The sequence below is a fragment of the Pipistrellus kuhlii genome, unplaced genomic scaffold (genome assembly GCF_014108245.1).
Source record: "Pipistrellus kuhlii isolate mPipKuh1 unplaced genomic scaffold, mPipKuh1.p scaffold_m20_p_12, whole genome shotgun sequence".
Taxonomy (NCBI): Eukaryota; Metazoa; Chordata; class Mammalia; order Chiroptera; family Vespertilionidae; genus Pipistrellus; species Pipistrellus kuhlii.
This window is the reverse complement of record NW_023425427.1, coordinates 34,840,522-34,865,224: the sequence shown is the minus strand read 5'-3', so window position 1 is coordinate 34,865,224 and position 24,703 is coordinate 34,840,522. Positions and strand designations below refer to the sequence as shown.

Genomic DNA, 24,703 nt, shown 5'->3' with positions numbered 1-24,703 from the left:
AGTTTAGCCATTAGAAAATTATGGGTTTTATTTGTATATACTCAGCAGCTAAAATAGCACTTCCAGAAAGGTGGGTGAGCTCATCGCCGTCTGAACCCGGCAAGTTAACGACCTGCCCAGCATTGTCCGCACAGGCCAGCGCGGCTGACTTCACCAGCTGTTCCACTTGAAGGGAGACATTGTTTCTCAGGTTGCATTCGTCAGATGCTTTCCTCTCTGCACGCCAGCCTTTGCTGAATGTCCTAGGCGTCCTCGTCCTCGTCCTCGATCCTCGATGTTCCCACTGCTTATTCTTTATATAACCAAAGAGCAGATAGCTCAGGAAATGTATGCAAAGTACTATGTCAGGCTGTCTGAGGCTCCCACCCCAGAAAAAGATGTAAACACCTTCATCCCTGCAGGATTACACAAACACTGCCCTTGGAGGCTGCCCAGTAGGAGGGCTTCTTCTAACCCTTTTAAATGTCACTTACCAAGCAGGCCTGGGAACATGAATAACTAAGGCATGAGGTGCTTTTGCTGATGATCCTGATCACTTTTCAGGAGATATAATGGTAATGTCTGGACTGGAGGTACCTGGAGGAAGGGAATTGGAGGGTTGCACAATTTGTATTTGCTGAAAGAAATTAAAATAGCATGATGCTGAACTTTAGGAACTTCTTAGGCTATTACCTACAGTGCAGGTGTCAGGTGCTGGGGCAGAGTGTCGAGAAAAGCGAGAGGCCTTAAATTTGGTAACGTGTTTCACTCTGAAAGATGCTATTCCACAGAAAACCAACATGGAGAAAGAATAGCAATGTAGTTTTAAAAAGCCAATTGTATGGGGGAGGGGGCAATGGTAAGATATGTATACAGATAATAATTTAATAAAAAAATAAAATTTAATTAAAGAAAGCCAATTGCATGTACCTTAGAACGAGTGCCAAATACAACCCTGGTACATTGGTTCTGGCTTCTGTTAAATGAGTAGTTTTTGCATTATCCTCCCCTTCTTCTGTGTTTATGTTTAATTTTTGTTACTAGTCTACTCCTTGAGTTAAAGACAGGACATTCTATCTCTAGGTAGGAGAATAGGTGATTGAGGTGAACTTTTTTCAGGGTTCTCTCTTTACTGGAGAAAAATAAAATTTACCATTGAGTAGACTGTAACTATAGATGCTAATTTAGAAATCTGTTGGCCAGATTCAGGTGGCTTTGATAAGACTTTTATTCTTTTCAGTCGTATGTATTTTTGAGCACATTCTTGGGAAGATTGCTGCTGGGTAGTGTTGCATGTCAGAGATGAGGGAAGTTTAGTTATTAACCCCACATAGAGGGTAAAGGGGGGCAAATAGGCAGGCTGTGGAATGAGGAAAGGGCCGGGTTGAAACATTTCCAAAAGGTATTTTTGTTGTTTATACTTGTTAATTATTAATATTAATTATTGATGAAAAGCGGTTTTGAGTTACATGCCACACATTGTTTAGGAATAAATGATCACATTTCTTATCTGGGACCACAGTAGCTATTAAACTTTAAATAATCAATATTTATTAATTTAGAACAATTTCTCCCCTTTCTTCAACATTAAAGAGAAAAATCTATGGATCTCTAGCTTTTAAAGAACTGGTTTTGTCAAAATGTATTTTCTCCTCACTTTTGTGTGGACTTCAACACTAAATGAATATATTAGGGATTGAATTTGTCCAAACTATTAATTAGAAAATATCTTTAGAACAAAGTACATATTTCATGAAAGACATAGATAACATATAAGGCTTTGTAGGTTAAAATTGTCAAATTAGTTATGAGAATGGTGCTTTGTCTAAAATGTCTGCTTTTTCTTATAAATGCATCATCTTAGTTTCTTGAAAATAAGTATTTTACAAGTTTCTATATTTTGTAGTTCATCATATAGGTTTAAAATGAACATATTCTGTTTAAATTGCAATAGGCAGATATGTATAGCATTGAAGATTCTCTGGGAATCTGAACTGTCTGTTGCTTATTTTGAGAGAGGATGAGGGGAGGAAAGAGAGAAAGAGAGAGAGAGAGAGAGAGAGAGAGAGAGAGAGAGAGAGAGAGAGAGAGAGAGGGAGAGAGAGACTCTCAGACCCTCTGACAGACTTGGAAATATTGCTCTGAATCAGGCTGTAAGTCAGTGTTTATGCTTCTGAGGCACTATGGGCTTTCTGAATGTTATTACATTCATTTTAACTTTAGTCTTAAGGAATATGTATTAGCTTTCTATGGGATTTACCCATTTTTAGTTTTAGGTTGTGTTGTTCTGATCAGTGGGCTATATAATATCATTGGAGTCACGTGTGAAAGTACTAGTCCCAACATTGGCAACTACAAGACTTGTTTGGTTGTAGAACCATAGTACACACAGCCGAGCCACCTCTGGGTTCATTTTGCGATTTGCCTGGGTGGCCTCCAGAGGTGACCTGCACTGGTATATTTTCCCAGTAGGATACAGTTGTAGTGGTAACTTGCAAACCTTACCTATGTTGGACTAAGTAGGCTGATCCTAGCTCAGTTTCTTCTCTGTCATCTGAAAGAACTGCCCGTTGACTCCATTCATAGCTTGTGTTTGATCTGTGAGTAGTTGATTTATCACTTTTCAGAGCCCCAACTTAAGGCCACAGATTCTCTGGGGATCTGGGAAGGTCTGCCTTTACTTTCATGAAGTTTATAGTCAGTTAAACCTCGCTTTTGATGGGCTCACTTCATTCTGGGAAGAAAAATCCTGCATTTGTGAAAATGAAAGGGCATTTAGCTTTCTCAAGGGAGCTGAAAGCTATTGGTTTCTCCCGAGAGGATTGCTGGTGAAGACAGTTATGAAGAGAACAAGTAACTCTTTTAAATGAACAGTGTGTTCCTGCTTAAATGTTTCCCAGAATGATTCTAAAGAAATGGAATACAGGTAAGTTTTGTTATGTTCTCATTGTGAGTTATGAGGAGGAAAAGCTTTCGTATCAGTGGCTTATGTTTTATATCTCCTGGATTCTAACCATTTATAAAATTATCTGGTTTCTTGCCCCTACTATGGTTGATTTCCCCCCCTCTCTTTTTCCAACTAGAGACCTTTGAATTATTTTTATTCATAAGTGAAAAATGTATTACAGCTTTATTTCCTTTTATTAATAGTTCCTTCTTGCCCTTAACCACATCTCTGACTTTTTGGCATGTAAAGTCCAATGAGCTCATGCTTAATCATGTATAAACAACCACCTAATTATATGGTTTTGAATTTTCATTTAACCGACTAAATAAAAATGACACAGAAAGAGAAACCTGACAACCTCCCTGTATTTGGATACCTGGCCTTTCTCTCCCTCACTCTCTTCACGCATTTAGTAAAATGAGTGTTAAAACTTATTTTAAAAATCAGTTGGCATTTGCCAAGTTTCTGAGCTAAAATTGTTCTTTTCAAGGCTACATGTCAAAAAACAAGTCAGTTGAGCTGCATACCTCTCCTTTACAAATTTCTTTCCGCAGCTATTCTTTCCTCTTCTGGACAGAGGTGTTACTAGAATTCCTTGTGCTGCTGGTGTCAGGTGACAGAGCAACCAGTCAGGACCAAGATTTCTCAAACTTTGTCCCCTCACCTTCTCCTCAGCGGTACAATAACAATGATCCCAGTTGCCATATCTTCCCACCCTCCCAAACCTCTCTGATTGACACATTTTTGAAAGAAGATAGTGAGAAAATCTTTTCAAACAAAGGTGCTTACTGTGCTTAACCAGGAAGGTGGTTGCATGTTCCCTATTTCACTCATTGGCTTAGTCCTACAGTTCTGAACATGGAGCAAAATCCTTTGACCAGTCAGACGGTTTTGCTGTGGTTAGCTCAGTATACTCAAGAGAAGGCCAAAGAAAGGGCACTTTATTATTTTATTTTTATTTTTTTGGATATGTCACAAGATCAGTACCTAGAGAGTAGGTTTGTCTACTTGTATTTAATAGCCACAGGGCAGAAGAAAGGGAGAGGGATACCTGTGAAATTTGGTGGAAGTGATTTATTTTTTCATGGGTTCTTCAGCTGTAAAACATAATTTGGTTTATTGAAGTACTATGACTCTGAAACATGCTTATCTCTAAATGCTAAAATTTCATGCACTTATTGGATGCGGTGGATTTGTTTGGAAGCAAATTATATTGACTCCACTTTGAGAACTGAGAGAATGATCTCACTAAGATTAGTGTCTAAACAATCTTCCTTATTGAAAATATTTTTAGAGATAACCTTCAGACTTTCCAGGATCATTGTAAGGAGCCAGTATTACCCAGTGATTCATAAGGATTTATTGTAACATTTCCTTCCAAACTGTAGATTCGTATCAAGGTTCATGTTCCTCTCATTGTGCAAGAAGATCAAAGTGAGCCCTCTGCCTTTCCTTGTTATTTTTTGTTTGTTATGGGATATTTAGAACAAAGTGGGAAGCAAATTCTGGCTGAGTTTATAATTTGGTTCACGTGGAGCAATAAAAAGAGGCGGTGCTCTAACTACCAAATTAAGACCTCAGTTTAATTGATCCTTGGAGAATCAGGGAGGGATTATATTTCTCTCTTTCCATTTATTTTCATAGCCATAGGATCTTAACATTGCTTATGATTTGTTATTAATTCTTGTCCAAGAATTTGTATATTATTCAGAAAATAAGTTTTCAACTCAATTAGTGTTGAGCTTTTTATTCACATTTAGTTTCAACTTTCACAGTCAACTAAGATAAATAATACCACTCATTTAAAAAGTTTAGGCAGAGCATAAGAATTACTCTTAATTTAGATTTTTTTTTTTCATGCTGGCATTAATCTGTATTTTGATTGCTTTTTTGTTTTGATGAGAAAGAATTTTGTTGGCAGTGGTGCTGTTCCACGTTGTTTAACCTAATTGTAGATGTAATTAATTAAGAGTTATTGCTGATACAGTGTCTGAATTCATACCTGTAGGGTGTAGAGCTTAAGTACTCACATTTACTTTAATGCTAACTCATATTCCAATCATGTTGACAGAGATGCTTAGATTACTCTGCCTCTCTTTTAACTTCAAAAATAACATTAAATAAAAGAAAGAGAAGGGAAGTTACACTAACTACATTGCTGTGTATTGAGGTTTTTGACTAGAATCATGTTCCTATATTTTGGTAGTTTTGTTGTTATGTAATTTATACAGTAACAAGTTGCTTGAGCCAAAGGGTAGGTATTTCAGTTTTTGTATCTTTCTAATTTTAATAGAATCTGTAGTGGGTATGACTTACTCTACCAACTCATGTGTACAATAAATGGTGCCCTGACTAGGGATTGAACCTGTAACCATGGCATATTGGGATGATGATGCTCTAACTAATTAAATGAGCTACTTGGCCATTTTCTTTAAATCAAAGCACTGAAACTCTTAAGACCTCATCTTACTGATGAACAGAAAATTCAATCTCAATCATTGTTGGTTGAGATACCCAATATCTTGCCAAGGTGAGACAGATCCTGAGGTCTTGTACAGAGGAGAACATTCTAAGTACTTTTCTGGTTCTTGGTCCATTAGATAGCTGCTAAGGTGACTGCTGACCAAGCCCACATGATTTCTAGAAGTCTGATGCTGTGTGCATTGCTTGGGCACAGGAACCTAGAGTCTGGCCTTTATACATTTGCCAGGTAACCATGCACTCCACCCTTGCTGCCCTCCCTGAACACTGTCTCTCTATTTGGGGAACCATCAAATTGCTGTTCTTCCCAGACTTTGGGCAGTCTTCTCTTTCCTGGCTACTGCCTCTGAGACAACTCAGAGCACCTGAGTAATCTCAGTAGATTTAGATGCCTACACAAGACTAGAAAAGAGGATGAACTCAATCAATGTCAATTTCTAGCCCTCTTGTAAGCCCCAGAGACAAAGGAGCACAAATCCTATAAAATAAAAGGCTAATGTGCAAATAGACTGTACGGCAGAACAACCAAGCAACCGGTTGCTATGACGTGCAAAGACCACCAAGAGGGCATTGTGGAACATGGCAGGCCTTGGCTGTGATGGGATGGTGGAGATGGTAATGAGGGTGCCAGACCAAGGTGGGGTGCTGGTCGCTGCCATAAGGGTGAGCCTCTGGTGGTTACTGAAAATTCTTTGCTCCCATGCACCATGGTTGCGCCCAGCGCCGGAGCTGCTGGCACCAGAGCTGCCTCTTGTACCCACTGCCAGTGCTGCTCCCTATCACTTGGTTCTATCAGCAGGTGCGAGTGGCAGCTGCTGGCTCTGATTGCCTCTAAGGGCTTCTCCACTTCCCCCTGCACCTGAGAGGTGATTGGGGCAGCAGCTGCTGCTTGCACCTGCTGCTGGCGCTGGCCCACTCGCACCCACTGGTGGGTCTGGCCCCAATTTCTCCATGCTGTCAGTGGGTGCAGGCAGGACTAGTGCTGTCAGCACGTGGGAGTGGTGGGGGTGGTGGGAGTGGAGCTTCCAGCAGACAGGGGGCCAGGGGCTGTGGTGGGAGGGGCCCGATGGGGGCATGGAGGATGGTGTGAGACCCACCCCTGTGCCTACCACAGCCTTGTGGCCCACAGTTTCTTTTAAGGTGCATGAATTAGTGCACCGGGCCCCTAGTTACAAATAATAGCTCAACAAATATTTTTGCCATATATGTGGTCTGCCGAATGGGCTTCAGAACAGGGGGTTAGAGATCAACCAAAGGACTTATATGCATACATATTAGCATAACCAATGGACACAGACACTGGAGTGGTGGGGGCTTGCTCTTGAGGGTGGGAATGGCCAGGGGAGGTCAATCAGGGAAAAAGGAGACATATGAAAATTTTAGACAATAAAAAAAGAATAAAATGTATTCACTACACATACAAAAGAATCTACTGCCCACAGAGACAAAGGGTATGAGATAGTTAGTCAGCCCTGGTGGACTTATGGGTGCAGGAATCGTATTTTCTGGTTGATTTAATTTTTAATGTAAGAAAATATAATCTCCATAACTATTTTCCTTTTCTTCAGGTTTAAGTCTTCTGGGCATCTCATCCAGACTTGTAAGCTCATGTACAATATGTTGCAGAAAAACTTATGATAGAGTATTTGTCTCTGGATAACTCTGAAGAATTACTGTTTGAGGGAAAACAAAGGTAGCCTAGCAGCTTTTAATGAGAACAGTGTAAGCTCTGCCTTTTAGATAGAAAGTTGTCACTAATATGAAGGATCAAATGGGATTTTGCCTCTGAATCAAATCTTAGATCCTGAGAAAAAGTTTCATTTATTTATATTGAATGACTTAGACCATATTCCTTTTATATTGAGTGTGTGTGTGTGTGTGTGTGTGTGTGTGTGTGTCTCACAGGAAAGGAGTATGGATAGGGAAAAAATAGTAATATTTCTGCTTGTTCAGGTAATTTAGTGACAAAGACGAATTAACACTTGTCTTCATCAGGCATCGCTGTCTGTCTTCCACATCACAGCATATTGAAGAGGGGACCTCTCAGCATCATTTGTGGCCTTGAACTATACTTGTCTTACCTTATAAATTTTTTTAAAATATGTTTTATTGATTTTTTACAGAGAGGAAGAGAGAGGGATAGAGAGTTAGAAACATCAATGAGAGAGAATCATTGATCAGTTGCCTCTTGCACAGCCCCTACTGGGGATGTGCCCGCAACCAAGGTACATGCCCTTGACCGGAATCGAACCCAGGACCTTTCAGTCCGCAGGCCGATGCTTTATCCACTGAGCCAAACCGGTTTCGGCTTAACTTATAAATTTTGTTAAGAGTTATATTATTTGTTTATCCAGCAAATATTTGTTAACACCTACTCTCTGACAGAGGGGTCCCCAGTCATTGTTTCATACAGTAAGGAGTTTCACCATTAGGCAGCTTTGTCATTTCTCATCCAATTTCTTCTTTTGGTTGTCTTGGGGGTAACAAGCAGTTTCGAAAAAACATGAGCTTAATTTATGGAGAAGAATTTGGAATCTAATATTTCTTACAGGCCCTTCAACAGCCCCCTTATTTATATTCTTTATAAGGTCATTTGGGGGTTACTCTGTTCCCTGTGTTGATTGCAATATGACCTGGTCCAGACCTCATCACTGCATCCTGAAATCATAGCAACATCTCTCTAGCTTGGTTTCCTGCCTTCACTCTTTGCTCTGCTTCCATATTACTAGAAATAGTTAGACTGTTCTCTTCATAGTCCCTCATCTTATCACAACCATTCTTAAAAACCTATTATAGCTCTTTTGGAGACCTGGCCTTAGAAATCCTGTATAATATGATAGTACTTGAATAAGAATAATAATGCCTAGGGCTTATAGAATACTTATTTGTGTACTAGACAATTCTATAAGTGCTTTATATACATTGACTTACTAGTTCTCCAGACAAACTTATAAAGGTAGGTACAATGAGCAACCCCATTTTCCAGATGAGGAAACAGAGGCACAGAGAGTTTAAGGAACTTGCGCAGAGAGTTTAAGGTCACACAGCTGGTAAGTTAAGACATTCTGGCCTTAGCACCTCCATACCTTTCCTAGCACATTCTCTTCATTTCACTTTGGCCAGCCTACTCTTTGCACCACTGTCTCTCTTCCAATTATTAACAGGCTCAGATTAAGTCTCACCTCCTCCAACAAACCTTTTCCACTTTATACAGATCTATTTCTGGTTTGAACTTTCTTCTGTGCTCAGGATTTTGGCAACTCCATTTAAGATTGGGTGTGTCCTAATTGTTTCACATGTTTATTAAAACTTTCTCCAACTCATCAGAAGCACTTTGAGGACTAATCCAAAGGCCTAGAACTCCATTCATCCAGGGCAGCACCAAGCTCACAGATAGTGCTTAACAAATATTACCTGTTCATGGTCTTAAGGAAACTGAAGCACTTTTCTCTCTCCACTCTTCTCATCATATATATATATGTGTGTATATATTTATTTATAGTAGTCTAGTCTTAATAGAGCAAGTAGTAAAACAATTTCACTGGGAATTAACTTATTTTCACAGATTAAGCCCACAGATAAGCCCTGGTTTAAGCCTATTAAATTAAATTGTAAGCAAGAACTACCTAACTCATTTATGTATCTGCGCTCCCTGGAGTATATACTATCACACAGAGCAGAGATTCAATAAACCTCATCAGTGAGCAGTAAATCACTAAACTGGGCCTGCATTGCTGGTCTGGTATTTCAGTTTTTCAGAGTAATGGCTTGCTTATTTAACAAATACATCTGCTCTATTCCCATGGGATGGCTAGAAAATTTGTTGAGGGAAAAGCAGTAAAATGTGCTTACATTTCCTCTTTGGATTTCTAGGCTAATCGTTGGTGAACTTTATTTAACATCTTGATATACTAAGAGTCTCTATGGAGCAGAGCAGCTTTCAGTTAACGTGGCAAATCATTACAAGAGAAAACAGAAGGGTCAGCATAAGCGCTCTCTTCTAATTAGTTGGTAATTGATGTACAATAGCGGACTGGTGGGACTTTAGAATGTCAATTTTGGGAATGCTGTTTAATATATCTTTACATCTTTATGAGGTGCTTCAGAGCTGTGTATTCATAACGTCTTATCAGGAGTGCCCAAGCGGTGGGGAACAAGAACAAGGCTTCATGTCCAGGAATCTAGGGAACTGAGTGGCACAGAAAGGAATATGATATACTTTAATCTCTCGAGGTATAAATACGACTCTATCTAATGCAGAGGTGAAATGAAATGAGTGATGCTGGTGATTCCATACTTTGTAGCCAACATTCTTAAATGCTGACTAGGTTGGAAGAGTGTTTGTGTGAAAGTTATATTCTTTGTGGGAGAAAATTGGTAGAAGTCAAGCCCAACTTCTTTGTGGTGGGATATTGCATGATTCATGGGAATCTTCTTTATTCTGGATTCGATGTGACCTAGTAATTGGCTGGGATGAAGTCACAAAAATTGTCTTTATATGACCTCTTGTGACTTGATCTCCTAAATTCTTATCAGGCAATTATAACATTGTCAGTCTTACTTGAACTTGCTTTCCTAACCATGGCTGTCTTATGCGGTCATTCACCACCATGTGGCCTCTTCCTCATTATTTGTCCAAATTCATGTCCTCCTCTAGCATTTCTCCCCATCTCTACCAGGTTAATCTTGGGTAAACTTGATTTCCAATAAGGATATACCTTATAATCTCTGTAACACAGGGTCCTACGTGCATGTCACCAGGCCAGTGGAATCAGCCTCATCCGGCTTAGTTGATTTGAGGTGGAACCTATGAATTTTCATTTTTAAAAAACTTTCCTAGTAACACTAATGTGCAGCCTGGTTTGAGCCATTGGTGAATGCATAATGTCCAGGTCTTCAGACTATTTTCTCCCTTTCTTCTGCTTGCCCATTCCCCTCTTGAAGGCAATCGTGACTTTTCTTCATTTTCCCCAGTATGCACCATGTCTCTTCCCTTCTCTTTTCATGTCTACATTCTAGCAAATCCTTCTCATTCATGTGCTCATACTTCATGTTTTAACTTACTGTTTCCAAAGTATGTTCCTTAGGATACCAGTCTTAAGAGAGTCCATAAGAGAGAGAGAGAGAGAGAGAGAGAGAGAGAGAGAGAGAGAGAGAGAGAGAGGGAGAGAGAGAGAGAGAAAAGTATCCTATACAAATATATTTTGCATATTATTTGCTCCTCTGGGAGATTTATTTTATACATTTGCAGTTTGTATAAAGGCTCTGAGAAATCTGTAATAAAGAGATATATTTAACTTTGCCGTGTTAGGGGTTTCCCAAAGCTGTTTGACTATGGCGCTCTCCAGGACCCTACCTTATTTGTTATCATTGAACAACTTAGGACTTCCTTTGTGAATTAAATAAAATTGGTGATTAAAATCCTTCTTCTTCAATGAATAAACTGATAAACAGAAGTTTCCCTATTTCCTGAACTCCTGTCTCTATGATGCATCCTCATGCTTATAATCCCATACAGTACAGTATCATTATCAGATTGTTCCTAAGTGAGTATATCTTATCTCTACAGAGATTGTACAGTCCATGGAGGCTAGATGCTATACCCAATATTTCTTATCTCCCATAGGTTTTGCACAGTTCGGAGCATTTGCAGTGTTTGTGACATTAAAATCTTTGACCCTGGATATAAGAAGCCAGCTATTTTATTCTAATTCTCAACCTTTGGTGGTGTTTTTAGCCAGCTACCCATGCCTTACTGTATTTCAGAGTAACACCCCACAAATATAGCACCCTATACAAATATATTTTGCATATTATTTGCTCCTCTGTGAGATTTTATTTTATACGCCTGCCTGCTTGATCACCCCTAACCACTCTGTCTGCCTGATTGCTCCTAAACTGCTTGTCTGCCTGCCTGATCACCCCTAACTGCTCACCTGCCTACCTCATTGCCCCTAACCAGTTCTGCCTTGCCCCCCCCCCCCCCCCCCCCCCCCCCCCCCCCCCCCCCCCCAGGGCTTTGTCCAGAATGATGTCTGGAAGGTTGTTCAGCTGGCCTCACCACCAGGGCTTTGTCCCGAAGGATGAAGTCTGGAAGGTTGTTTGGCTGCCTGATCTAATTAGCATATTATGCTTTTATTATTAGAGATGATTTGTTTGGTGTTTGCCTTTATGACAAGGATACTGAATATGTGGGGATTGAGACTGTCCATCTTGCTCACTATTGTCTCCAAGGACTGTCTGGCTTGTGGTTGGCATTTGATAAGTGTCAGTCGAATGAAGTATAATAATCAAGACATTTTGGTTATTTCTTCCTACTCTCCTCCCATATATATGTCCTTTGTGTTTCCCCAATATCTATGTCATTTTTAGAGGAATCAGTGGATAAACATAAACAATTCTGAAGGACATGGCCTCAACAAGGATAATTGTGACATAGTCAACTATTTGACTTCACCAGAACCCTTTAAACTAAGGAAGATATTAATTAAAAACATATCTCTGCTGAGATGACCTCTTATTTAGAAACTGGAAAATACAAACATTTATGCTTCTCACCAGCATGCAGTGATTTTGGCTAGAATGTATGTGGTACTCAGAACGCTATCCACTTAGATATTTATTTGAGCCATAAACACATTTTTAAAAAATAGTGTGCAGTTGCTAAAAAGCAGAAAAAGTGGTATTTCAAAATGAAAACTGGTGCACAAGTAGTTGGCACATCTGGTAGTCAGAAAAGTTATATAGTTTGTTTTTAGCAAATGACAAGCCAAGGAACATTCAAACTTGGCCAGTTGAAACGTTTTTTTGCTATTTGTGACACCTGGTTTTTAAAAAAATTGGCTCCAGACTGAAAGCAGATAGAACATTGGCAATGGGTAGAGAAATAAATAGAATAATTTACTATCTTGTTTTATGCAAGGAATTAGGACTGTTAACTTCAAGAAAGAGAATGAAGCAAAAATGCCATGGCAGTCATGAATAATAATAATAACAACAACAACAACAACAATAATAGCATCTAATATCCATTGAGTACCTACTGTGTTCTAGACTATGTGCTGAGTCCTTTACATGTGTAATTAATACTAGATGTAAAACAACCTTATGAGGTGATATTATTTTTATTTCCATTTAACAGATGAGAGGACACAGACATGGAAATAAAGCATGTTTACATAATGTGCCCAAGTCGCATAACTAGCTGGGGTGGGGATGGGGTGGATGGATCCCAGGTAGGCTAGTTTCGCCCAATTCTGAGTAGTCTGGAGGCATTCATTTTGTCTAGAATTATGAAAAAAAAAATTATTGGATTGAACACAGTGACCCCAGGTCAAATTGTTTGCCTACACTTTTGAGACAAATACTATTTTCCAGAACATTCTCACAACTGTGCCACAAACATTACCTGTTCCTAAGACATTTACCATTTAGCCTGAGGCATCAGGGATGCTATATGTGACACTCAGAAACAGTCACTCCTCTGTGGTTAGATGAGGTTCAACTTGACCAGTGTATTTGGGAGTGGGAGGTAATACAGTAAAAATCACAGAGAGGCTGGGAAGTTAGCAGTGCTGTGGAATCTGTCAAAGGATTGACTTAATTAGAACTTGTTTTTGAAAAATGGCACTGCCTTTTAAAAAAGAAAAACAGGAAAGTTTTTGTGAAAATAATTTGTTAGTATTTAATATTCACGTGTATAACTATCTTTTATTTTTTCTTTTTTAAAATAAATCTTTATTGTTCAGATTATTACAAATGTGTTTCCCTCCCCATCCCCCCCCTCAATAGCTCCCCTCCACCAGGTTCCCACCCCACCCTCTGCTCTTTCCCCACCCCCCATTGTCCTCATCCATTCATTTCTTTTCAACTTCATTGACTGATGTTAGTGTTTGTGCTCTGTTTAGGCCCTGGGCTAAGTGCTGAGGAAGCAGGATTCCTTAAACAAGGGCTTCACCTTGAAAGAGAATTAAAGTATAAATGAGGAGGGGGTGGCAGGAATGTAAATTAACCTCAGTAAAAAGGTATTAATATCTACCTCTACACCAGTTCCTGAACTATTGTAGAGGTAGATACAGTTCCCTGACGGTTTGGGGGTAGATTTTTGTAAGGGACTGTAGGAGAATGAAAAGAAGAATTGCTCATATCTTTCTAGCTGGCAGTTGGGGTGGGTAGTCGGAGAGATGTGACCTTTGAATTAAGACCATGAAGGTGCAGAGATGCTCATTTAGGTAGACAAGTTAGGGTAAGGATGTGGCAGGGCAGAGAAGACCATGAACAAGACAAGGTTAGACATTTCTCAGCCATCATATTGCTATTTATCCATTCTAAGGAGCGCATATTTTCATACCAGCACATCTCTGAAATCTCAACACCATGCACTAGTTTAACTGACAGTTCAGGTTCTTACTGGTACATAAAATAGTGATAGGCCTTACAATATATGGTATCTTAGATTTGATGCAAGAATGTGTGAATATGCTTTGCCTCCAAGTAGTATTTCTTGGGTGAGCTGTTCTAGCTGCTAATGTGTCTTTGTTGTAGAGGTAGATATTAATACCTTTTTTACTGAGGTTAAAACAAGCATGAAATGAGTGAGTTACTTAGGTAAATATATGACATTAAATTTGACAAAATACCTGACATCTGGTTGTAGCTTTTAATAGCCATGACTGGTAGGGATGTGGTCTGGGCTAAGGACCATGGCGATTTTTTCTGAGGTAAAAAGAGACTTGAAAAGCAAATGGCATGTAGTTTTATAAAATATATAAAGATACTAAGTTCATAGTTATTGCATAAAAGTATGTCCATTTTTCTTGATAAGGAAATGAAATCCTGATGATGCATGTTATGTGAGTTATGGAGACAGATAATCCATAACTTACCTTTCAAGGCACTAGATAGAAGATGCATCAGATATAAGCTGCAGCGAAAGAGGTAGAGGGAAGGTTCTGGTTTGTGTATCTTAAAAAAAAAATTGAGAGAACCTTTCACTTAGAGCTAATGATCTTGTCATGTCTCCACGGAACAAATGAAACATCCAACACCTAAACACCCAGGTACCATGAAAATACACCCTAATGGAATCTGTTCCTGTCTGTCAGAAAATCCCTGTGTGGCCTTGAACAAGGCAGCGACCACTTGGGTTTTAGTTTTCAGAGGGCTAGCCTCCAGCAGGCTTCTTCTGGCTGAAGATGCTGGGACTCTCCCAGAACTTTTAAGGTCTAGTTTCATTGATGAGACCATAGCCATTGTTGTAAGGTCTTATTTATCCAGTTTTCTGGGCTCTCTGAAGAGAATATTACAAAAGATGACTGTCCTCTTTGGGGCTATGTATTTCATTTTTGGGCAAACAAAATAGGAAATCGTATCCTCTAGGACTAAGGAAAGTTCCAGTGATCCTTTCCACCTACTTTGATCCCACGTATATCAATGAGAAACATGGAGAATTTGGTGAGAAATATTTAGGGTCTGATCTGTTAAAAACTGAGGTCATACTTATTTTTGTTCATTTGAAATGAGAACAGAGTGTACAGTCACTGAGACTTGACCAGGTAGTTTAAAAAAAAAAAAAAAAAAATGTTTGAAGAAGTATGTCCATGTAAAAAGAATGTCTAGAATGATTCAACCATTTTATTTTTTATTTTTTTGTAAGTGAGTCACGTCAGTGTTTGCCTTTCTCCTCTTTGCTTTTCCCTTCTCCCTAAGGACACAGATTTTTGTGGGTTTCTTTTTTCTTTCCCTTTTGGGTATAAACCAAATTTTACTACATTCAAAGATTGTTACAATGAAAAGAAAAAGCTATGACTAATTATAATGAGTGTTTTGTTTATGGCTCTCATCCTGATTTTTTAAAAATTGGCTATATGTCCAATGACAGTCTATTGGATGAAGAGGAGAAATCAAGAATGGAGAGACAAGAGCCAGACTATCTCCTTTTAAAGAGGCATTTTGGAAGGTCAGAATTGGAAAGAAGTAAGCCAGTTAAAATATTAGCTATTCTATTATAGAATAAACTTGTTTTGATATGAGTCAGCCCATCTACTTACCACTTTAACCCTTTAGGTAAGGAGATGACAAAATAATGTAAGTGGGCACTTGTATACAGAAGGAGCAAAATGTAAGCACATTTTGTGTAAGTGGTGATTCTAGATGAGTTGTAGCATTATGGTTTTTTTTTTTTCATTACAATTGAAAGCTTTTTGGTAATACCAATAACTAAAAAAAGCAGATCCAAGGACTGTTTCTAAAAGTGGGACCTGATAGAAGTGTGTACCTGTGTGTTTTTTACTGATTTCTGATGTAAGGAACATGAAAGCTAACCTGATTCATTTGTTTTTAGGGGCTCTTGGCTTTGGGCCTCAGTGCAAGTCCATTGGAAAAGGCAGCTGCAACAATCTAGTGGTCACCAGCAGCTCCATGATGGTTCAGCGACTGGGACCCATTTCACCTCCAGCAAGCCAGGTCTCTACAGCATGCAACCAGATCAGTCCTAGCTTACAGAGGGCAATGAATGCAGCCAACCTGAATATACCTCCTTCAGATACCAGGTCTCAAGTTACTTTTATTTCCCCCTTCTTATGGTATAATCATACCCTGTGAGTGTTTTCCCTTCTCTTCTTGAACACACACACACACACACACACACACACACACACGTGTGCGCATGCTCACTTGCTTAAGCTACCCTTTTAATTTGAGCTTTTTTAGGGGAATGTGTATAAAAATTAAGAATGTGCCATATCATCTTAATTGGGAGGAATAGTTTAACACCTGCTGCTTTGTGGTGTGAATGAAAGGAATGCCCAACTTAAGATGTTGGGACCTCATTGACTAAATTCCAGTGAATTAATTTGTCATTTCCTGGAGAGGCAAGTCATGTGTCAAGGCCTAGAAAATTGAGATGTTCACGTGCATCTATCGTACCTGTTCATTTTCAGTGCGTATGTTGCAGCATCTCCAGGCTGCTTTATAACTGTTTTGTCTATAAATCTATCCCCCCATCCACCAAGTCTGCATAGTATAATAGTTAAAGTTTAGGAATACAGTAGAAAAAAATGAAGATAGAAATCATGAATTTCAAGACTTTACGATGTGTCTGGGACAGCATATTTTCAAGTATAAGTTACATAACATTTCAACACAGTGTCCAATTAGGTGCTAGAATAAGTAGGTTTAATAAATGCTGTGTATCTCTACAGAGGAGGAAATTAAATAGGAAAAGTTAAATGACCCCTTCAGACAAATATATCTCTTAAGGTTGACATTAGAGGGGCATGAAGACAAAATGCTGTGCAATGTGTAAGGTCCGTTTCTATGTTTGAAATGAATTATTTTATCTTCTAGAAGTGCATTTTTGGAGAAATTCAATCCAACGTTTTTGCCTCTTAGTTCTGGTTTTGCAAAGGGATTTGACTCCTGGACCTGACCTGTGCTTCCTCTTGGGGAGGAGGAGCCTGGAAATCTACTCAAAAGCTTTGCAGTTCTGGGACCCTGTTTCTCCTAATTCCTCCTTCTTTTCCTTCTGTTCCTCCTTCCCCTTCTTGTCAACTCTGCACTTTCTCCTAGCTGCTGTTTGAGACTCAGAAATCATAGCTCCTGGATAATTTTTTATGCCATTTTTTTTTATTTTATGATAGGGAAACTTGTGTTTCACCTGAGATTTTTTTGTGAGGGGAAGCTGCTGCTGTCTATTCCCCATTGATGATTAATGCCTTGAGGGCCTCCTCAGACTTGCTGAATGTTGCATGTAAAATTAACTGTACTTGCGGGGTAGGTGTCATTGGGAAGCCTTCAGCTCCCTGTCCAGCCTATGCCTAGAAGGCAGAGAGTCATATAATTAATGGAGAAACTGATAGGTAGGACTAGCATGAGCTGCTGTAACCATCTATCTAATGCAGTCTCTTGGCCAGGGAACTGTTATTACGTTAGTGTTTTTTGGCATATTTGGTTTCTTAGCATAATTTTTATATCCTTAAAAGACAACATCTTAAAGATGCATGGACATATGTTTTTGACTATGTATTCTGTGAGTCCTCCTATTGAAATAATTCTTTTTGCAGGACGGGCAACAAACAAAAGTTGGAAAGGGGCTTGGTGAAGTATGAAACTTACTTTTAGCAATTTGAAAGGGTCGCATTTGTGATGATTGGTTTGTGTGTCCTATCAGAGGAGAGAAAGGACAGAAGGCAACAGTCAACTTGAAGGCATTTGCTGCCTAGAAATAAGGATGGAGAGAGAATGAGCTTTGTTTTTTATCCAACAGGAGAGTGTTGTGGAGAGGGGGCATGAACTGTTTAGTCTGAATAATGACTACCCTATCAAAAGTTGTAAATTTTATTGTTTTTCTTGATTATCTATGTAACTCATACTTATTATAGAAAATATAGAAAAGCACAAGGCAGTAAATTATAGTCATCCTGAATCTGACCATGCACAGGCAACCATGGATGGAATTTTGATATACAACCTTCTAGTTATATGCAAACACATAAGCACAGGTTTTCCTTTGTATCAGATTGATCTAATAATCTACATAGTTTAATAATTACTTTGTTTAGTTAATATAAATTCTTTCTTTTGTTACAAAAGTCTTCAGCATCACATAATGGCTTCTTTCTACCTAATAATTCAATTTTATAAATACAACTATACTTTTTTTTATCAGTCTTTTGTTACTGGGCATTTATTTTTTTCCTTTATTTAAGTATTTTAAGACACCATACTGACTCAATCCTGTAAATATTTTGTTGCTTATTTCTGGGTATTAGAATAACTTCTTAGAAGTAAGATTTGCTGGAAATGTATAGTTTTGAGCCTTGTGGTATGTATTCTTCAACATACTGCAGAAAAGATTTACCCATTTATATACTTACCAATAGTATTGAGAGTTCCTTCTTCCCCATATCTTATCAAATATAGGAATTATTATTTTTATTACTTTGCCAATTTGATGTACAAAATGTTGTTTTTTTTAAATTTGCATTTCTTAATTACTGATAACATTGAGTAGGTAGTAAAGATTTATTGACTGCATTTCTTCTTTTGACCCCCTTGAATATTTTTTTTTTTGGAGTGCCTCATCATGGGAAAAGCACTCTTCCTTTCCTGTATACTCCAATGAGAATCATGTCCTAATGCTGTATATTTGCCTTCATTAATTTCCCAACCATTTCTGACTAGCCCTACTTAATGAGAAATGCAAACTATACCTTACCCTCCTAAATATCCAGGAGCCATTCTTAATTTGGGCAGTGTAAAAACTGCAATACGGAGACCGTTGTATACTATATTTTCCCTAAAGTGATGAGGCTGAGGTGCTGATAGATAACCTCCTTACAGTCACTTCATATACAAATCTGGCAAAAGTTGGGAAGCAGAAGAGATTGCCTGAGTTTTGTATATGTTTAGTTTTGCTAGTGCTTTCACATCGATTGTAATTCTACATTTTCTGATTGAATATTTACAAACTTCCTGCAGGTATTACCATTTTATAGATGATGGACCCAAGACACAGAAAGTCTAAAAACTTTGTCTTTTATCACTTAGTTTTTCAGTTATAAAAGTTGAACCACCAATTTAATAATGTCAATCCAGGTCCAAAAAGGCACCAATTTTTCTCTCCTAATCCAGAATTTATTGAGGTGATTTCTGGGGATGGAATTTCCTAGAGTTTCCTTTTGGGTTGGACTGTGTCCATAAAGCTCAGAGGAGGCCAAGGTGTTGAGAATGGAGTCTGGGCTCTAAGTTCTAACATTTTATAAAGCCATTCTGTGTTTAGATGCAGCACTAATTCTTCTAGAGGATTTCTCTCTCTCTCTCTCTCTCTCTCTCTCTCTCTCAGTTTGAGGAATTGCACATGATCTATTAGTTAGTATTTCTTTTGATCTCGGCCTTGAACCAAGTCATTCACTTTGGCCATTACTCCTTTTATGGCCCCATGAGAGTTACTGAATTCTTGCGTCACTAGCCACCCTAACCTGTTTCACTGATAGTTTCTGAGTTTTTCATATTGGTTTTATTTTGTTTGAGCCATATTGCTTTTCTTTCACATAAAGCTCCAAATTAACCAGTCACCAGAAATAATATGCCAAGGATCAGATGACCATATGGAAATGGAGCTTCTTCCCCATAGGCCTGGTGTGTGCAGCAGCAGGGGCTATAGGAGAGAGTCCTTTGGAACCTTTCTCAGTCATTCAGTATATCGTTGCAGAAAGAGAACGATGGGTTTCAATTATAGCTTTTGTGACTTTAAGCCTGTTATACCAGGCCCTTTAATCAAGTAGAGTATTATGAACCATATGTGGGATATGATATGGGGAAATCAATGATGGATGTATGTGATCCAACTGGTAGGTGACTTGCCCATCAAATGCTGCTTCATTTTTACTTCTATAAAGATTTTTTTTTTAATCCTCATTAGAGGATATTTTTTTCCATTGATCTTTAGAGAGAGTGGCAGGGAGGAAGGATGGAGGGAGAGAGAAAAAGAGAGAGGTGGGGGGAAGAGAGAGAGATGTGAGAAAGACTGATGGATTGCTTGCCTCCCATTCAACCCATTCAGGGGCCTGGAATATAACCTGTAATCCTTTGGTATAAGGGCCAATGCTCTAACCACTGAGTGACACACCAGCCTGGGCTTCTATAAGGAATTTGGTCCTTAAATAGAAGTTATTTTGTTTATTATTTTAAAATAAATATTTATTGATTTCAGAGAGGAAGCAAGAGGGAGAGGGAGAGGGAGAGGGAGAGGGAGAGGGAGAGGGAGAGGGAGGGATGGAAGGAGGGAGGGAGGGAGAGAGAGAGAGAGAGAGAGAGAGAGAGAGAGAGAGAGAGAGAAAGAGACAGACATTAATGATGAGAGAGAATCATTGATTGGTCGCCTACTGCATGCCCTTCACTGGGGATCCAGCCTGCAACCTGGGCATGTGTCCTGACTGGAAATCAAACCATGACTTCCTGGTTCATAGGTCAATACTCAACCTCTGAGCCATGCTGACTGGGCTAAGTAGAAGTTATTTTACTTAGTTATTGATTATTTACTTTCTTAATCAACACTTTTTTGGAAACGTACTATGTTTCTAACACCCTAGTGGGTGCTGGGGGAGATGAAAATGATCCTTTTGTGGGAAGGCTTTGAATTTTATTGAGGAAGTTAGCTATGTTTCAGGCATAGTACAGACAGCCAGCATTTAACATCTTTGGAAAGTGGACTCTGACTGAGAGCTAGTGTATTTGAGGGAGATTATGGATTAGAACGCTGAAAGATAATTGTATGGGAGGTATGAGGGACAATAAGTAAATGCCATTTGTTGGAAATTTTATTCTTATTACACGTTGAGATAGAAAAGAGAATTCTTTATGAATATTATTTCCTTAGTGAGTAGAATATAGACTTTGCTTTCTGGGGAAAAAAAGTATATAATAACTCTCTTAGAAATTGATGTTTGAGGAGTTAAGGAACATGCCTGCATGGGGCTTATGCTCAGATTTAAATTGAATTGTAGTTAAGTATCATTTGAGAAAAGTATGAAATGTCTCTGGACAAAGGAACAAACATGTCTCAGTATAGGCAAATAATCTAATTGCATATACAGAGTACATACAAGTGGATAAAATACTTTCTGCCTGCTACTTGCTGCTTAAAATTCTGAAATGCTTTAGTGTGACAGTGACCAAGCAAACACAGCATTTGAGAATGTTCTGTAAACTCTCTCAACCTTGGGGCATAAAGCAAAGTCAGTTGTCTTTGCCTCATATATGACACAACCACTGATTTTTCTGGATCTCCCTGGGAAGGGACCAAAAGGTCCTTGACATTCAATCATCAGGAACCTTCACCTGAGCTCTTCAGGGAGAGCTGCACGCTGCAGGTGTGCTGGGAAAATAATTGAAAGTGTCCATGGGGAATTTAGAAACAGATGGTTTAGAAACAACTTTGGGGCTTGCAAAAGGACTTCAGCCCGAATATAAGGATGTAGACCAAGAAAAAAAAACCTATGTCAAGGGCAACTGGACGTACCTTCCTGCTGTGTTTGTCATTGGTAAACATTACTTTTCCTGATGGAAACATCACATCCATAATGGTGTTATCTATCACCTTATGCTGTGCATTTCAGAGCTGAGATATTTTCTGGCTAATATCTCATGCTTGTAGGAAACAGTGTTCCTAGTTTCCATGTTGTAAAAAGGAGCAAGAAGAGCAGATGGGGTGAGAATGCTTCTCTTTTCCCTCAGTTCCTTTGGCAGTAGTATATGGGAAAAATATATATACACTGAGTGGCCAGATTATTATGATCTCTGAATGCATAATAACCTGACCACTCAGTGTATATCCTATATAATAAAAGGCTAATATGCAAATTGTCCTTTCGACCAGAAGTTTGACCATCAGGCAGTTCGGCCAACTATCCATATCCCCTCCCCCTGGCCAGGCTGGCTGGACCCCACCCATGTATGAATTCATGCACCGAGCCTCTAATACACACACACACACACACACACACACACACACACACACACACTGATTGACCAGATTATTATGCATTCAGAGATCATAATAATCTGAAAACTCAGTGTTTATATAATTTTGTTTTTGATTAATTTTTTTGTCAGAAAAAAGATCTCTAAAATTCAATGTAGGTACATGTAAGTAATCCAGGTTTTTATGATACACTTCATGTCTGATTGAGAAATACAGTTATTTCCAGCTTGTGTAACAAATTTTCCATCCAAGGGACAAAGGTGTTTTTTTTTTCTTCTTCAGTGATTTTTAAGGTAATGATGCCATAGTAAAGCAAAATGAATTTTAAGGTGGTTAGGCTATATTAGAAACTATTTTGATATGCAGGTAAATACTGCTACATGAGGCATGCTTTAAAAAAGGGTAAGAAGAACAGAAGAGGGATTGTTGCCAAGTGAAGGGAGCATTATTATACATCTGGGATGACATTTTGACTTTCAGGATTTACTTTTTTTCAAGGCAAGCATGGGTTTATGTTTTACCTCACCAAATTGATCTTCCTCAAAGACTGGGACTCTGTGTAGACTTGTATTCCTTTCAGTGCCTATTTGTAGTGTTTTGCATTCAGTAGGTACATAATAAATACTTGCTTATTTGGTTTGCCTTGACACGGGCATCAATAATCATTCACAGGTCTCGAATTTTCCCCACATATAAAAAAAAATGTTTAAAGAATAAAGCAAGGACTATTTATTATCATTAAAGTATTAAGATTATGTATAACAATAGATCTTTTGTTTTATTAGTCCAGTGAGCATTAGCCTTTATTGTTCTTGGTAAAATGCTATTTACCTGGAACTAAAAGCCTGGGTGTTATCTTAGCCAAAGAATGTGTGTTTAGCCGAGAATGTAATTAGGGGAACTACTTAAGGGATTGTCAATGAAATGTTCTTTTAGCTCTTAAGCAATCTATATCCTGCTAAAATGTTTGTCTTTTTCTACCCCTTCTGGCTGCTGTTCTAGGTCCCTTATTTCACGTGAGTCTTTGGCGTCCACGACTTTGAGTCTGACGGAAAGCCAGTCGGCGTTGAGCGTGAAACAAGAGTGGACTCAAGGCTACAGGGCTCTCCCTTCACTCTCCGCCAACCACAGCTCCCAGAATGGCACCGACCTAGGGGACCTCTTTAGCCTTCCTCCGGGGACAGCCATGTCCAGCAACAGTGTCTCTAACTCTCTGCCGTCCTATCTTTTTGGCATGGAAAACAGCCACTCTCCTTACTCCAGCCCCCGCCACTCCTCAGCCAGGTCCCACTCGGCCCGCTCCAAGAAGAGAGCCCTGTCCCTGTCCCCGCTGTCCGACGGCATCGGCATCGACTTCAACACCATCATCCGCACCTCTCCCACGTCCCTGGTGGCCTACATCAACGGGTCCAGGGCTTCCCCGGCCAACATGTCCCCGCAGCCTGAGGTCTACGGACATTTCCTGGGGGTGCGCGGGAGCTGCATCCCCCAGCCGTGCGCAGTGCCCAGCAGCCAGAAGGGCGTGCGGGTGGCCGGCGGCGGCCTGGTGCTCCCGGCTTATGGGGAGGACTGCGCTCTGGAATACGAGCGCATGCAGCAGCTGGAGCACGCAGGCCTCCAGCCCCTGGTCAACAACATGGTGGTGCAGCACGGCCTGCCTGGGCCCGAGGGCCAGCCGGCCGGCCTGCTGAAGACGGAGCGCCTGGACGACTTCCCGGGAGGGGCTCTCGACCTGCCCTCCGCGTCTCCTCTGCCTCCTCTGCCACTCCAGCCCCAAGGCCCCCCTCCCCCCTACCATGCCCACCCGCACCTGCACCACCAGGAGCTGGTGTCCCACGCCCCGGCTCTGGCCCTGGAGGAGGACGGGGACATGGACGACGTGGGGGGCAAGCACTGCTGTCGCTGGATCGACTGCAGCGCCTTGTACGACCAGCAGGAGGAGCTGGTGCGGCACATCGAGAAGGTGCACATAGACCAGCGCAAAGGGGAAGACTTCACCTGCTTCTGGGCAGGGTGTCCTCGGAGGTACAAGCCGTTCAACGCCCGCTACAAGCTGCTGATCCACATGAGAGTCCACTCCGGAGAGAAGCCCAACAAGTGCACGGTGAGTCTTTCAAGGCCCTCGGGCGCCCCGGGAAAGTGCATGTGTTTTTCCAAAGTTGGCCGGCTCACAAGACAAGGGGCATTTTCTCCTTTTATGGGATTTGGATGGTGCGTGGAGGTCTAGGTATCCATGAGATTTGACTTCTCTTCAATGTGAGGACGGGGAACGTTTCTTTAATTATTAGCTGCTGAGTGTCCCTTCACTTCTTGATTCTGTCCTGCAAATGTAAATGACCCACCATGTCAGGGGACATTGATCTGCCACAATGTCCAAAGTCTCGGAAAATAGATGCCAGGAACCTACGTAAAGTTGCCGAAATGTGCAGGGCAGAGGAACACACACTGCGCTCCCAGTAAGCTTTATGTCTTTTTCAAAGCCAATATTTTGTGATTTTTCTTTCTCTCTACTGACCCGGCTAGTAATGGGGTTGGGGCGGGCTGGCTCTGATATTTGAAAGGAACTCCCATTTAGCCATTGGTTAGTAAACACCTCTTGCCTGTGTGGACCCTCTCATCTGCCTGCACACTGCACATTCTGGGATTGTGAAGCTAGTAAGTGATTTATAGCTGGCATAAAACACCCAGGGGACACCACAGGGACAGACTCTCATAGGATCTCACTGAATTTTGAAGAGAGAGAATTTTGTAAAGAAGTCTAGGGGAAAGAACCAAGAGGGAAATATGTCCCATTGGGGTTGAAGGAATTGAGC

At 40.0% G+C, this 24,703-nt stretch overlaps 1 protein-coding gene across 4 annotated transcripts in view; it reads left to right on the top strand.

Moving 5' to 3' along the window:
- The window catches only part of GLIS3 (GLIS family zinc finger 3), a 431,194-nt gene that overhangs the window by 121,169 nt on the left and 285,322 nt on the right, over positions 1 to 24,703 (top strand). For 2 of the 4 annotated variants that reach the window (XM_036433938.2, XM_036433937.2), the window contains 2 exons: positions 15,750 to 15,957; positions 22,893 to 23,994. In XM_036433938.2, coding sequence (XP_036289831.1) covers positions 15,827 to 15,957; positions 22,893 to 23,994 — 1,233 coding nt within the window. In that variant the 5' untranslated portion in view covers positions 15,750 to 15,826. The remainder of the gene's footprint in view (positions 1 to 15,749; positions 15,958 to 22,892; positions 23,995 to 24,703) is intronic. The other 2 variants (XM_045580161.1, XM_045580163.1) reach the window with 1 other exon arrangement.